General features: G+C 52.8%; 1 protein-coding gene across 1 annotated transcript in view; it reads left to right on the top strand.

Moving 5' to 3' along the window:
- The window catches only part of SORL1 (sortilin related receptor 1), a 147,618-nt gene that overhangs the window by 19,729 nt on the left and 112,559 nt on the right, over positions 1–15,330 (top strand). Inside the window, exons 3-6 of the mRNA XM_080817047.1 lie at positions 1,731–1,856; positions 8,245–8,406; positions 10,005–10,072; positions 15,026–15,206. Of these exons, the coding sequence (XP_080673173.1) occupies positions 1,731–1,856; positions 8,245–8,406; positions 10,005–10,072; positions 15,026–15,206 (537 nt within the window). The remainder of the gene's footprint in view (positions 1–1,730; positions 1,857–8,244; positions 8,407–10,004; positions 10,073–15,025; positions 15,207–15,330) is intronic.

Here is a 15,330-nt window from a genome sequence, read left to right as displayed (position 1 = left end):
GCCGTCTGTTCACTACATGTGACATCTGAACCTAACAGGGCCCCTCCGTGTCCGTTCTGGGGCAGGAGACTGGAAGTGAGGAGGTATCACTTTGTCTTTTTACCCACTGAGATCATCTGTGAGCTTCTCAACCTGCTGCCTTTTAAAGCTCCTTTGATGCCAGCCCCTCCCTGCGTGCTTGGCAGTTGGGGACACGCTGTGTTGTGAGCATGACGTTCATAATGAGGTTTTTGCCACTGTGGCCCAGATACTGGCAGAGGCTCTATCTGTGCTCTTCTAACCTTTACATCTAATAAATATTAACGCCCCGTGTGCGTTCCCTCTTCCCTCTGTACCTGCCGTGTGAGTTCATTCTTTACAAGGGTTATTGCTTACCAACATTTGCACATTTACAACGTGTGTGAAGGCCACGTCTTTGCCTATCTGGCACTTAGCACAGCCCCTGGCTTGAGACAGACCCTTCGGATGTGTTTGCTGTGGCGTCAGTGGGCCCCGGTGGCAGTACCTTTCCCGGGGTGAGCACAGCCGTTCCCGTTCTTGTTGGGATTCACCTGTCATTTTCCTTTCGAACTTAACCGCAGTCCTAACTAAACATTATTAATAGTCTGTTCACCTGTCAGCCTTGTTTTTAATCCTCTGATTATGTTAATTTCACGTCGCCTAGGTAGTCAGTCTAGGTGCGAAACACCTGGTGGCTTCGATCCCGCCATCCGTTACCTGAGGTGTGATGGCTTTGGGATTTCTGGCTTTGGAGGCAGGAAGCCTGGATCGCATTTCCACGCCGCTCCTTCCCTCCTCTGTTACTTTGGCAAGCAGCTAATCCCCTCAGCCCCTGCCGCCTTATCTGTAAAGTGCTTTTAATAACTGGCTTTGCCACGCCAGGCTGTGGGGAGAGCGCCTCGAGCTCTTCCACACGGAGAGGGTGGTACGGTGTCTGGTCCCTAGGAAGCACTCCGTGAATGACAGTTCCTCTTGGGTTTTACCACCGTGGTTACGGGGTAGCCAGAGCCCCGCAAGCAGGGGAGAAGTCCGTCGTGCTGGCACTTGCTGGGCTCCCTCGGCCATTCCCCGCCACCCCGGGCGGCAGCATCAGCGAGCCTGAGTGCTGGGGCGGGGGGTCTCAAGCCTATACATTCGACCTCCACGCGTCGTGAACCACTCAGTACCTTCTTTCTCATCTCTTGGGCTTCTCTGTGGAGGCCTGGGAGGGTTTCCTTTTTCATCCTCCGCAGTGTCGTAGGAGCAGACCTTCCCAGCAGAGGGTTGAAGAATTATGTTACCTTTTAGGGATATCTCAACAGATGGCAAAATGAATTCCTAGTCTTTCCCCCTCGAACAACCACATTCGGTCTGCCTCTGGATGTAATTTGCTCGACACTTAACCTGGCCGAGCGGAGGAGGTCATCATTGCTTCCATCCTTGGGTCCCCCCAGCAGTCCCTGCAGGGACGCGTCTTGGCCTCAGAAAGGAGCTTGTGTCCTGCAGGCCTGCAAGGGTTGCCGTGCTCCCCGGACTTCCTGCCCCCCACACGCATGGGGTGGCGGACGGAGGGGTGCCCCACTTCTCCTGGGCGTGTCATCTCTCTGCATCTGTCGCATCCTGACACCAGGGACCTGCCGGGGAACGGCATTCGGGATCCAGGGCGGGACGTCGGCAGGTGCTGGCAGAGGGAGAGGTCTCTCGGCCACATTTCTCACCAGCTCTTCTTCGTCCTCTCCTCCCTGATGCAGGTGTACGTGTCTTACGACTATGGGAAATCGTTCAAGAGAATTTCCGAGAAACTGAACTTCGGCGTGGGAAACAGCAGTGAGGCGGTGATCGCCCAGTTCTACCACAGCCCCGCGGACAACAAGCGCGTAAGGGGGCGCTGTCCTGCCAGTCAGAACTTCATGGGGCTGAATTGGGGGACAACCGCTGTGCTCAGGGTGGGGGGCAGGGCTGGGAGAAGGAGCTCCTTGTCGTCATCTCGTGCGTGATCAGGCAGGATTTTTGGACAAGCAGTGTCAGGCTAACACATAGAAAGAAAATCTGCCAACCGATGAGCTGCCCATCTCATTGGTGGCAAAAGTGTTACGTGGGTTTTTTCGGGACTTTCACCACCCGTGTGCTGCACGTCTTCCACGGTGCCTGCCGAATGCTTGGTTTCGGGGCATCACCAGCGTGTGTGTGGGTGTTCACGCCCGCGCACGCCCCCCTCCCTCCAACCTGTACCGGTCTAGGAACGAACACCGAGGCAAGGCGGCAGATACTGCTGTGTCGGTGTTTGTTTTCCCAGCTGGCTGGCCCGGGGCTCTGTTTCTGCCGTAGAACCCAGGCAGTTGGTTGTGGAGGAGGCATTGATTTGAGATGGCCCTGGGCCCCCAGAGAGATGGAGGGGGGGCGGAGGCGAGAGGGCAGGAATGAGGCAGCCTGTGAGGTTAGGTCTCTGTGGCTTGGGCAGTTGTTACTTGACTGCTTTCTTCCCCACTCTGAGGAGCCCTAGCTCGTGTCCAGAGGCAGGATGACTGCTGCTAAGGGCGATCAGAAAGCTTCGAGGGAAGGGTAGCTGCTGCTCTTTGCTCATCCAGAAAGGAGCAAGACACTCACGGTCTTCTGGCCAGGTGCCCCCCAACACTGGCTTCTCGGGTTGCCTGTATTCAAAATCTTTAGCCGCTGGAGTGGCACCGGCCGATCGGGACAGAGCCCGTCCACAGGGAGCTGGGTCCTGAAGGCCACCCTGCCTGGCCGGACGTTAACCTTTTAAGTTGCTGGATGGTGGACAGGCCCTGGGGAAGGGACCAGGCCGGGGGTGCTTAGGAGGGGCCTCTCTTGGGTTTCAAGGAAGCTGCTATTTACTAACGGGTATAGAAACAATTTTTTTTTAGACTCGAATAACTAACTACTACTGGTACACGCTGGTTAATATTAGCCCTGCCTGATGATCTCAAAGCAGAGCAGCAGTTAGGAACAGCTCCCCGCCCTCACTCCCCTAACTCACTCCACAATGAAAAACAAGGAAGAGGTATTGGAGGGATTTGGCTCTGGGGACACGATTGCCAGCCATCTGCACCGGCTTCTCCCGCTGCGCTTGGTCGGGCAGGCCTGGGACTTCGCGCTCCCAGAGTTAGGTGGACCCTGCTGCCCGGTGTGCTCTTGGCTTCCGAGAGGTGAGGCTCCCTGCCCCAGGGTCTAGGTTGCTGGCTTTGCCCCATCTCCCCTGGAGAGATCTGTATGCCTCCTGCCTTGCAAGCAGCAGATAACGCTCGGGTGACTCACCTTGCCAGGATGTACCTGTTGGCTATTATTATCCTTATCTTTACACGCTGTCCCAGAGCTAACTCGTATTGCAGTTGTGGCCTTGGGACCACCCTGTGGTCCCCTTGGAATCTTCTTTTTCAGCTCCCTCTGCCCCCCGCCTTCACCTCCTACCACAAGGGCACAGATGTCTGCAAGCAGGTTCTGACTTCCTTCCTGCTTGTCATGGGTTGTGGTGAGCAGTTGCTGGGCCCACATCCACGTCTGAGTAGTCAGAAGACAGGAAAGACGATGTTCTGGGCTTGCGAGCGGGTTTGTGCAGGGGGGAGAGGGGCTTTTGGAGCATTAGGTGTGGAGAAGGAGCAAGGGCACTGGGGCACGCAAGAAGAGAACACCAGGCGTGGTTGTCAAGGAGTTTGGGGTGCTAGAAGGCCAGGGCATGCCTTCAGCCTGGGCCCTCCCGATGCGGGAGGTGGGACGTCTTGGGCTTCTCATTGGAGAGATGGACCTACTTTGGAGCCCGTGGGGAGGTAAAAGAGGAGCCGCCTTCTTGGAAAACCTCGCGACAGGTGGGGCACAGGCCTGGAGCAGACTGAGTGGGGTTAGAGAGGCAGCCTTCTCTGCTGAGTTTCTAGTTCTCCAAAGAAAGTCGTTACCCCTCCCCAGCTTCTCAGGAAGGAAACTGTGACTCTCACTGTGCCGGTTACTTCTGTTACTTTTGCCTTGGAAGGCGCATTGCCTCACGAGACCTGCCACTTCCTGAGAAAAATCACACAGGCTAGGTGCCTCGCTGTCGACACCACCAGGCCCGCCGGGCCCGGGCCCATCCCCTGTGTGCGGACCTGAGGGTGTGGTCAGGGAGCAGTTGAAATGGTTGAAATGACTGTGGGCAGCGGCCTGGATAGGCGAGGATGTCACGCGAGGGCCCCGTGGAACCCTGAGGGGGTTATACCTGTGGAAGGGGAAGGGGAGAGCTGGTTGGGCAAGTAAGCTCTGCTCTAGTGGTTTTGCTTTGTGATGGAAATGGAGTGGCTGTGGGGTCATGCGAGGGTTCGGGTCTATTTTTGCACCTGCCAGCAGCCCCACTTCCTTCTTCTCAGCCTTGCGTGCCACCTTCCCTGAAGCAGTGCGCAGCCTGGGCCTCCTGGCAGTGCTCCTGGCCCCACGACGCACCTGAGGTCAGCCAAGCAGTACGTCTGGGGCTCCTTCCAGAAAGCCCCAGAGTGTGCAGCTAGGCTTCCCAACGTTGAGAGGTGGTCTTCTTGTCTTTCCCTTCATTCTCGTCTTCTGGAGATACATTCCTTCATTGCCTCCTCTTCCCATGTCGTCATGCTCCTGGTTCCCCCACTGAGACCTGGAGAGAATCACTTAACACGAACATGGATGTGTGTTCTGTAGCTTATGTTATGCTTCTAGAGGTATTTGTGTTTTCAGAGGAAACATCATCTTAAGCCCAAAGCTGAACATTGCATGATTGCAAACAGGGTGGGAGAGGTGGGTGTGTCTGAGGGCACTTCTGACATCACACAGTCTAGGAAGCACCCGGTAGGTCGGCTCTGCTGGCACATCTTTGGGGCTGGCCTTGAGGAGACTGGACGGCAGGCAGTCTGGGGACCTCAAGGCAGAGTGGACACGCTGTACCTCCTGTCCTGTGCTCATGTGGCACAGTTACGTCACAGCATGCCTCCATGATGGTGGGAAGTCACGGCGCAGGGGGAGGGCTGGGGATTGAGTGAGGTCAGGTCGGAGGAGGAAAGGCTTCACGGGGTACTTGGGATCGGAAATGGAGCTTCAAGGACGGGTGTCATTCCGGTAGCTGAGCAGAGTTGGTGGGAGTCCTTGAGGGGGAGGAGGCCATGGGCAATGTCAAGGTGCCTGTGGTTTCTGTATAGGCAGGGGGGAGACTCACTTCTCAGGCATGGAGGGTTGGCCCTGGGGCTCTTTGAGATATGAGTCAGGCCCCCAGCTGAAGATGGAGGAGTTTGCTTTTTTCCTCGAAGACTGTGGGAGCCGTGGAAGGATCTTTGAGTAGGGGACTCATTGTACATAGAGTCTTTTAGGGAAACGTGTGTCCTGGCAAGGGGCAGGATGAATCGGAACGCGGAAAGATAAGAGAGGGGTCAGGAAGTCATGAGGGGGTCATGGTAATATAGACATGACGCTGCCCGGTTCCTCAGCCAAAGTTCTTATCACCCTCTTGAGCAGTTCACACCCTGCCAAGCCTGGGATGGCACAAGGGGGCCTAAAAAGCCCAGCACCCGGCCCCAGTTTGACCACAGGCTCTAGCAGGGAATTCACAACATGGGTAGCACTGGGGCTGCGAAGGAGAGCAGAGATATGAAGAGGAAAACATAACTGGGTGGGTATCTGATGGGGCATGGGGACGAGGCCAGACACTGGAGCGAAATCCCAGCTCTCATTGTGAGGACTCAGGCCGGGAGCAGGGGTAGAGCTTGGGGCATGGCGGGGTGGCATCAGAGGACTCCATTGTGGATATAGTGAGTCTCTTCAGTGCATCAGAGGGGAGATGCTGAGGAGGGTCAGGTCCGAAGTCAGGGTCAGACTGTAGATTAAATGTCCTAACATGCCTGATCTCGGCGGTGGTAGTTGAAGCTGCATGAGGCCTGTGGACAATGGAGCAGGTTTGCAGCAGAGGACGGAAGAGCGGTGAGGTTATGCGAGGGTGGGGAGTGGAGGCGGACAAAGAAGGAGCCAGAGGAGAGTCAAGGACGGGCCCGTCAGGTGCGGGGCTCGGAGGCTTGGCATGAGATGGCGTTGCCCAAGGCCAGGGAGGGAGCTGCCTCTACAAGCTCGGGGAGCTGACTGAGAGAGGGAGGCATGTGGATGAGCCCGGGGGCACAGGGTGACACCTAGGCATGAAATTCCGCAAGTTCTGCCTCTTTGTTGGAGGAGAGAAGAAAAGATTGGGTGAACCGTGAAGGGTTGGGCTCCGAACCGGCCAGACACAGCTGTAGATGCTGCTTCCTGGCTCACCTTGGCCGGTTAACCTCTCTGCACTCCAGCGTCCTGGTTAGTGAAGGAGGATAAGATTGTACCCAAAGGAGGGCCTGGCTGTGAGTACCGGAAGGATGGAGTGAGCCTAGGATGAGCGTGAGCTGAGGCAGGCACAGCTTGTCTGCTCAGTGCCCAGCACACAGTACGTGCTCGTGACACATTCCTTTTTCTGATAAACTCTGTGCCCAACGTGGGGCTCAAACTCGCAACCCCAAGATCAAGAGTCGCGGGCTCCACCGCCTGGGCCAGCCAGGCGCCCCTGTTCTGGACACATTGAGCTATCATCATGAATGACAGATAATACGTTTTATAACCGGCTTCATGATTTTTATATATTCAAATGTGAAACCCCTAGAAACGATGGAATAGGTTTCTGGAGAAATCTTTCTAAACTGAGAGCACTCTGTTCCCTAGTAACAGAGCTGGTTTCGGAGCAGGAAAAGGGGCTCCGGCATTTCTAGGGAACGCCTCTTATGCCAGAAATGATGATGGTCCTTTAAGGATCATAATTGTTTTTACAACATTGCATTGGCTTGTGGTCGTTTATGCTTTCAAAACATTCGCTTGCCTTTATGGTTAGATTTAATGAGGCTCCGACGGAGTTTGGAGTTTGGTGTTAGAGGCCGTGGAAGGAACACGAGAGAAAGAACACATAGAATGCACTCCTGGGAATCGGGGAGGGAAAAGCCAAGGGCGGAGGAGCGAGAACACTTGCACGCAGCGTGCAGACCGGCTCGGAGTATTAGGACATGCCTTTGCTGCTCGTGCCGAAAGGATTCTGAGCAGAAGATTGATCGGGGTCAGCTGCAGTCAGTGAGGGGAAGTGTGCTGGGACAGATTCCTTTGGATTGTCGATTTCTGGGACTTCAGGGGCTGGTTGGCGCTGGGAGCTGGGTCCCCCTTGCTCTGGCCACGGTCAGCCACTGAGCTGCCCGTGCCCTTCCAGGAGCAGGGGGCTGCCCTTCCCACCTCTCCTGTGCGTTCCAGGCCTGCTGCCCTCTGTGCTCTGTAGACATTTCCCGCAGGCCCTCCTGGCCGTCCTCAAATCCGTGCTCTCCTTTTGTCCCCTGTGTTCCCGAACTCATACTGCCCTCAACTCGGGACGTTCTATCCCTCTGGAAGTCTTGCCTGCCCTCCAAGGGCCAGATCTTCCCTGAGTCCCTTCTGAGCTCCCAAACTGGGACTCCTCTGGACCGTGCGCTCTCACGGGACTCTGTCTGTGGTTCCCTGCAGAATCTCACTTTCCCCCGAGTTACAGTCACCCACGGTCACGTCTGTCTTTCTCGCATGCGAGACTGCGAGGATTCTGGGTTTTCACCATGGCGCCCTCAGCATCCGGTCCACGGGGACTAGCCCACGCATGTTTGTGAAATTGAACTGCCGTGATTCTTTGTCCTGGAGAACCCTCTAGGCTGGCAGTCACCGTGCGGTCCTACTTGTTCAGAGCCGCCCACCTGGGCAGGGCGACGTCAGGTGAAGGCCCTGCTTGCCAGAGCTTTCCCTGCCATGCCCCCAAGTGAGGCGGCCGGTCCCTCCGGCAACTTGGTCCTTGGAGCTGCCCTGTCCCCTGGCCTGGTGGCCAGAAGAAGGAGCTAATCCTCCTAGATGGGTGTGATTATAGGGACTTCCGTAGCTGCTCAGAGGATGGAGGGAGAGAAGCAGGGTTATCTGTGTGCAGAAGAGCAGGCCTTCTGGGTCCCCGCTGCCCTCTGATGGTGCCTCAGGGACCTGCCAGAGGGTGGGAATGGCCAGGTCAGTTCAAGGAAAAAACAGGCTCGAGTAGCTTGCTGAGCTGGTGATGGGGGAGCCTCTCCTGCACCCTTTCCTTCCCCGAGCCTTGCTTGGTGTGTGCCAGCATCTCCTCCCGGCCGGCAGATGGGGAGGAGGCCAGGTGCGGGCCCCTGCAGCCCCCCGACCCTGCACACACCGCTGGGGACAGGGTGTCGGGCGGCCCTGGCAGAGCCCCGCTCTGAGCTTGCCTTTTTTCTCTTGCAGTACATCTTTGCAGATGCTTATGCCCAGTACCTCTGGATCACGTTTGACTTCTGCAACACTCTCCAAGGCTTTTCCATCCCATTCCGGGCAGCCGATCTCCTCCTGCACAGCAAGGCCTCCAACCTTCTCCTGGGCTTTGACAGGTCTCACCCCAACAAGCAGGTAAGGGAGCTTCTGGAACCCAGCTTCTCTGGTTTTCTGTTCCTGCCCTTGTGGGTTGTGTGTCTTCTGAGTGAACTCCCCCCCCCCCCCCCCCCCCCGCCCTCCCTCTTCCTCTGCCAAGCTAACCTTTGCGCTAGTTGACTTCCCATGCCTGAGGGAAGTGTCTCTCCCTGGCCCTCTCTGTCTGCCTCCCAGCTCCCTGGGGCAATGCCCGGTGCTCTGCAGGCCCTCGTAGCCAAACGCCATGCCCTTCTCGGTATCGATGGACCTTTGTGGGTTTGAGGCTGCCTCGAAGCTCTGGAAATTAATCAGAGAGAGCCAGCTAAGGAAGCCTCGAATCTGGGCTCTGCTGGGACTTTTTCTTGAATTTCTGTTCTACCTTTCCCATCCCCCACCTTAAACTCACTGCTTTTGTACCATTTATTTGAAATTACCATTAACTTTAATTTTTTCCCTACGTGTGTATGTGTGTGCACCTATAATACAAATATATGTATTTTTCTCCTTTAATTTGGATTTGAAGGAGAGTCAGATGGGGAGAAAGCCCAAGTAGGGTTTATATCTCAAGGTTGAAACTTGTCGAATCGAGGCTGTTGGTCTGGTGTAATCCCACGAAAGTGGCAGACCCTGTAGGATTGGATTCATGATGAGTTTTGAACGGCTTGGATCCGAGAAACCTTGGAAAGTTTCTTTTTCTTCACAGGTTGTTTAACCAAAACATGATCTGTTTACCTTCCCTTGCCTTAGGGAGTAACCTAAGTACGGGCTGGGTCAGTTTACCATGTAGGTGGATTAATGTTATTTTTAGTCTTCTGCTGCTTCATATGTGGTCGCTAGGGCCGGAGGAATGCTCAGGTGCTGTGTTTGGGAGTTCAGGGGCTTTGGCAAAACCAGCAAGTTCACCACTCTCGGCCGTGTCGTTTGTACTCAAGTGGGTTCCCCTTGGTGCTCTTTGCCTCTGCACTTAGCCAGGGTCCCCTCTGTTCACCTTTAATCACTGTGGGCCATTACGAGTTTTTAAGGAAAAGCAGGAAAGTACAGAGTGTAATCCTTTTGTTTTTACTACCCCTGATGGCTGGTGTTGAGTAAACTGTAATTTCAGAGGATCCGTAAATGGAAGACAACCCCCACTCATTTTTCCTTATGGCTGTTCTTAAGGCCTTAGTCACTGCAGAGAGGAACAGGAAGGTACAGCTCTTGCCTCCCCCTACCTCCCTAGCTCTTGTTCGGATTTGGAGTAACCAAGCTGGCCTTGCGGATCTCCCGGCCAGCCTTCGTAGACTGTGTATTTATGGTGGGGCCTGATGGCCTTGCCGTTCAGGTTATGCCTGCCTCTTGCTTCTTTTTCTTCTTCTTCATCTTTTTTTTTTTTTTAAGATTTTATTTATTTATTTGTCAAAGAGAGAGAGCACAAGGGCGAGCATGCACAAGTAGGGGGAGTGGCTGGCAGAGGGAGAAGCAGGCTCCCTGATTAGCAGGGAGCCTGATGCGGGACTCGAACCCAAGACCCAGGATCATGCCGTGAGCTAAAGTCAGAAAACGGAGCCACTCAGGCATCCCTGCATCTTGATCCCTTCTTGTCCTTTTGGTCTTTGCAGCTGTGGAAGTCAGACGATTTTGGCCAGACCTGGATCCTGATTCAGGAACACGTGAAGTCCTTTTCTTGGTAAGTCATCCATCTAAGAAGTTTGAATTATGTAATCACCTTTCTCCAGATCTAGCTCCTTTCTGGAGGACAGACCTGCCCTCACCTGAAATGTGGAGCAGGTGGTTCGGAAAAGCACATTTTAGACCTGGGAATTAGAGCTTCGAGTACAACACACTCACTGCGCAGGGCAGTGGGGGATGAGAAAGGAAGGTTATTTGTGAGAGAAGTGATGGAGCTTTTGCATTTTTCAATCCGTCGGGGAACCCAGGGGAGTCTTGGGGCACTTGCGTGGATTAGAATTTCTAAAGACCTTCACTCTTCGAGCATGATAACAGAAGTGGGATTTTTCTCTGTATAACATTCATTCACTTGTTCATTCATAACGTATTTTCTTTGGATGTCTGCTGAATATAAAACATGCTAGATGCTTTAGGGTAGAAGAAGTTGAATAATTTATGGATATAGTTATTAAGGAGACTGTAGCTGACGAGGTAAGAAAAGGCATTTCATGCACATAACACGCATCCTGGAAGAGCACAGAAGTCACAGACGTAAGCGGGAGAAGCCAGAGGGGGGACGTAGTCTTTCCAGACGGGAGGGTCCCAGACGGTCCATGGAGGAGGTTGCTTAGGAGCCAAGACATGTGCAAGAGGCCGGAGGTCCCAGGAGGGGCCTGGAGGTGTGTGGGGCAGGGATGCCAGACAGAAACAGAGTGGCCAAAGGCAGAGATGGGTCCCTGTGGCACTTGGGTGGGGAACAGGGAGTCTAACTTCTGGACAGTGTGTTGGGTGACGTCTGGGAAGGGACACTGGTATCTGAAACCGCAGTGCTTGGTAAAGGAATCTGAACTGAATTCCGAAAGCAGCGGGGAGCCCCTGTTGGGGTTCTGAGCAGGAGAGAGAAGTTAGCAGGGCTGGCCTTGAAGACGGACGGTTTTGCTAGTCTTCCTTGCTTCTGGCCTTTCACTGTTACAGGATGCAGGTGCTCTTGGACATGTGCAGACGAATAGGCAGGACAGATGCTCAGGAGCAGACATGCTGGGTCAGTGGGTCACTCGACCCCTTCCCACTCAGCAAACATAATTCCTACCACATTGACCCTTGACCTTTCCTGCCCCCAGTCAGCTCCCCCTGGAACCTTCCCCATTTCAGTTTCTCGTTGCTCAGGCCGAGAACTTGGAGTTGTCACTGAATTTCATGTTTGTTTCCTGCTTCGCCTTCCACCTATCAGGAAATCCTGTTGTCTCTACCTTCGGTTAATATCCAGGATCTACTCCTCCGCCATGACTTTACTCCAAGCCACTGCTGTCCCTCGTTAGTTGTCCGCCTGGTCTTTCCGTTACTTCTGTCCTTCTGCAGTTAATTCTCAGTACATGGCCAGGCTGATCTTTGTAAAAACAGGTCAGATCATGTTCTTCCTCTCTCTGCTTTGAATGCTTTAATATGCGCCATCACTTCTCTCAGATCAGTTCCAAGCACGTTCCTACCACCGGGCCTTTTTCTCTGCCTAGACTGTTCTTCTTCAAGATACACTTATTGCTTACTCCCTTACCTCATTCAAGCCTGCTCCAATAACACTTTCTAAATGAGGCTTGTCCTAAGGATCCTGTTAAAATTGCGACTACCCCCCTGTCATTTCCTGTGCCGTGACCTGTTCTTTTTTTACATAGCACTTACCACATTCTAATATGGGATTATTAGGCTTATTATTTGTCTTTCTTTCTTTGGTAGAATGAAAGCTCCACCAAAGCAGGGGTTTTGGTCAGTTTTGGCACTGAATAAAGCACTGAAATTGTAACTTTGGTAGAGATTGCCAAATCTATGGAGAGTGTCAAAATTTGCTCTCATCTCAGTAACATAGAACTGTGCCTCTCTTCACAGCCAATGCATCAGGTAAGACATAGTATCTCAGTATAGTCTTAGTTTGAGTTTTTCTTATTATGAATGAGTTTGAACATCTTTTAACTGCTTAAGCATCATTTTTATTTCTATTTTTATGACACATCCTTTCATACCCTTGACCCTTTTTTTATTGAATGGTGAGTCTTTTTATTGATTTCCAGGAACTCTTTGCATATTTGAGGTTAGGCCTCTGTGACATGAGATATCACATGTGTATATTCATTTGTAATTCTAAGTTTATCATTGGTGTTTCGAGTTTTCCATGTGGTTTTTAGTGCTCATTAAATGCAGTAGTACATACTGTCTGTGCTTCTTTTAGCTGTTTTCAGAGGAATGTCTTTGAGTTGGTGTTGCTTCCTTGGTAAATGAGGACAGTAGAGATGGAGGGAGCACAAGGAGGGGTCTTAGAGCTGAGTATCTTGAGGCTCCATTGGATTTCCTTTTCAAAGAGGGCAGCTGTTTCTGATCCTTTTTTTTTTTTTTAAACTTGGGCAGAGGTTGTGGTGTCTTAGTGAAATTATGACTACAGTCTTATCCAAGTATAACCTCTACCTGAGGAGTACATAGAACGTCCTTTTGTTTTATTTGTGTTTTAAGGGGACAAATTACCCTTTCTCTATTTATATACCATATATTAAGAGGGCACACAGTCATCCAGCAGGATGACTGAGTAGATGAATATCACGCTTGGGAATTTGAATGTTGTACTTTTTCCCTCCGTGCACATATGCAGATATCTTAGGGGAAAGGGCTGGCTTTGCTGATTTTAGATAATTATGTGTCTGGTGTCAGGGCATTTCAGGCCATTTGGAGGATTTTTCCCCTAGGAGTTCCCATAATAAGTGAGAGTGAAATCTAACCTCTCCGAGAATAATGGCATACATTTATTCAATAATGCGTGGCAGCCTCGGGGCAGCAGGAGTCCAGAAAACCAGTGATCTATGGAATCCGGAGCTGGAGATCGGCAAGACCGGACCGTGGAAGGGCTGTGGGGGTGGGACTCAGGGATGCCCCGGGGAGCATCACGGAAGGGTTGTAGCTGAGGCCAGGTGAGGACTGGGGACTGTGCTCAGAGATGGAGCAAGGCTTGGAATTTTCAAACGAGGGCAAAGAGAAGCGAAAATCATGGAAGGCTATTGACGGCGGAGTAGCAGAGCTTGGAGGTGGAGGGGCTCTCAGAAAGGGGAGGCCCACGTAGCAATCGCAGAAGAAAATTGGGAGGAAAGTCACAGCTCTTTCTGTCTCTAGATACCGGTTTTGTTTAGGAAAGGAAGAGCAGAGGTGAGCTCAGTCTCAAAATTATCTGAGCGAAGGTCCCTTTCTCTCTGCCTTTTTAAAAATACCCAGCAGCTTTGTTTTAATTTGCATATCCTCTAGGGTAGAGGAAGTACTTTAATCAGTACTTCTAATTGTGGAAAAGAAGAGAACATGCCACCACCCCCACACATACGCACACGGGGAGTCTGATGACGAGCGCTTGTCTCCTGCACTAGGACCAAGGCCGCTGGCTTCTCCAATGCCCTGCTAAGACTCCAGATTGTGGGGCCAAAGTTTTTGGTTTTCTATTTTGGTTTGGTTTAGAAAACCAAACCAAAGTTTGGTTTTCTATTTTGTGTCTCCCCCTTCCTTCTTTCCTTCCTTCCTTCCTCCCCTCTTTTCTCCTTCCCACCCTCGCTCCCTTCTGTGCTCTTGACAGTGTATCTTTGCAGAAATTTTATATCCGCACCTTCCTTACCCTGAGAGCCATCATGCATATGGCACCGTGCCAAGACAGACCCAGAAGCGAGTCCTGCTTTTCCTTGGGTCATCCCTGTAGCCTCCCTCGGAGGCGCTCCTGATTTTTCCCATGTGCTGAGTGGTATACCTGGCCTGGTATCTCGTTGAGCATTAGGGAACCTGAGGCAGAGTAGTCCTCCTCCCAGCTGTTGCTGGGGGGCCTTATTTGGGGTGGAACCCAGTTCTGAGCCTCTTCTCGAGGGAGCTGGATCAAGTCAGCCTTAAGTTTTGCGTTTGGAATAGCCTTTGTACTGTGGTTCGTGGATTCAGGGCAGCAAGATTCAGGTCAGCTGGGAGCCCAGTAGGACAAAAAGAAATATAAGACGTGGCCTTTGAAGGGATCTCTGCTCTCTCCGGGAGGCTCAGACACATTATGGTGAACAAAGGAACACAGTGAATCAGAAGCATCACTGTGAATCAGAAGCAGCATTGTATAAAGTCTTGAGAGTGATTCCAAAATCCACCCACCCCAAGCAGCGTTCTACCTTTGTTTGAAACTCACGTAACGTTGAAATTGGACACTGCGCGGGTGCACAGTGGGTCTTGGGAGAAGGGAGGAGAGCTTTGCGGGAGGGCTTCCTGGAAGAGGGGCCTTGAATATGACCTCAGAAGAGCAGGATTTTGACATGCAGTTCCCGAGTGCATGCGGGGCGGGTGCTCTGTTGACGGAGCACAGGGAGCGCGGGGGAGCAGTGAGCTCTGAATTTCTGAAGGGTATCAGGGAGATCAATACGTGTGAGAAAGTTTGCAAAGGAGCCTCACAGAACATGACTGTACTGATAGGATGAGTCCCGATTGCACGGATCGGCAACAGCGGCACAGGACGGATAGAAAGGGCAGGGCCCGTTGACAAGGTCCGGCTCAGTGGTTCCTCATGGGGTTTCTTCTAGAGGCCTGGGAAAACACGCTCCTTCCTTCTCTGAGCTTTACAGCTTGAGGCCAGAAACTCACCGGCAGCCTCGAGCAGTCCCATGCTTATCGGGTCCGAAATACCCCCGCTTTCTACTTTTCCTTCTTTTTGCTCATCTCAAGCATTGGCCAAGGCTTCCCTTGAGGGACACCCAGGGCGCTTCGAAGAGAGCAGTAACAACGTCAGAACTTGACCAAGGGCGATCCCTTTGCCTCCGCACTGAGCCGAGGAGCAACCACAGGGCTCTGTTTGTAGCCGGGAGCGTATCATTTCTAGATCCCGCCATCGTGTCCCTCCGTTCCCGTCGGCTGTCTGCCTGGCGGAACCCCGGTGTCTCCCGTTGCGTAAACGGGGCGATGATAGCAACTTTTCTCTTTCCTCTAGGGGTATCGATCCCTATGACAAGCCAAACACCATCTACGTGGAACGGCACGAACCCTCTGGCTACTCTACGGTCTTCCGAAGTACGGACTTCTTCCAGTCCCGGGAGAACCAGGAAGTGATCCTGGAGGAAGTGAAGGACTTTCAGCTTCGGGACAAGTACATGTTTGCTACGAAGGTGGTGGTAAGTTGAAGGCGCTGAGGAATGTGGAAACTCCTTTCCCCGAGTTTCCTTTCCGAGGTTTGGCGTTCTGTGATCGAGCCGGTGAGCGTGTGTGTGCAGGGACGGGATCAGGGTGCCCCGGGGA

This window comes from Martes martes, assembly GCF_963455335.1.
Source record: "Martes martes genome assembly, chromosome: 10".
Taxonomy (NCBI): Eukaryota; Metazoa; Chordata; class Mammalia; order Carnivora; family Mustelidae; genus Martes; species Martes martes.
The sequence above is the reverse complement of the archived record's forward strand: the minus strand, read 5'-3'. Positions and strand labels throughout refer to the sequence as shown.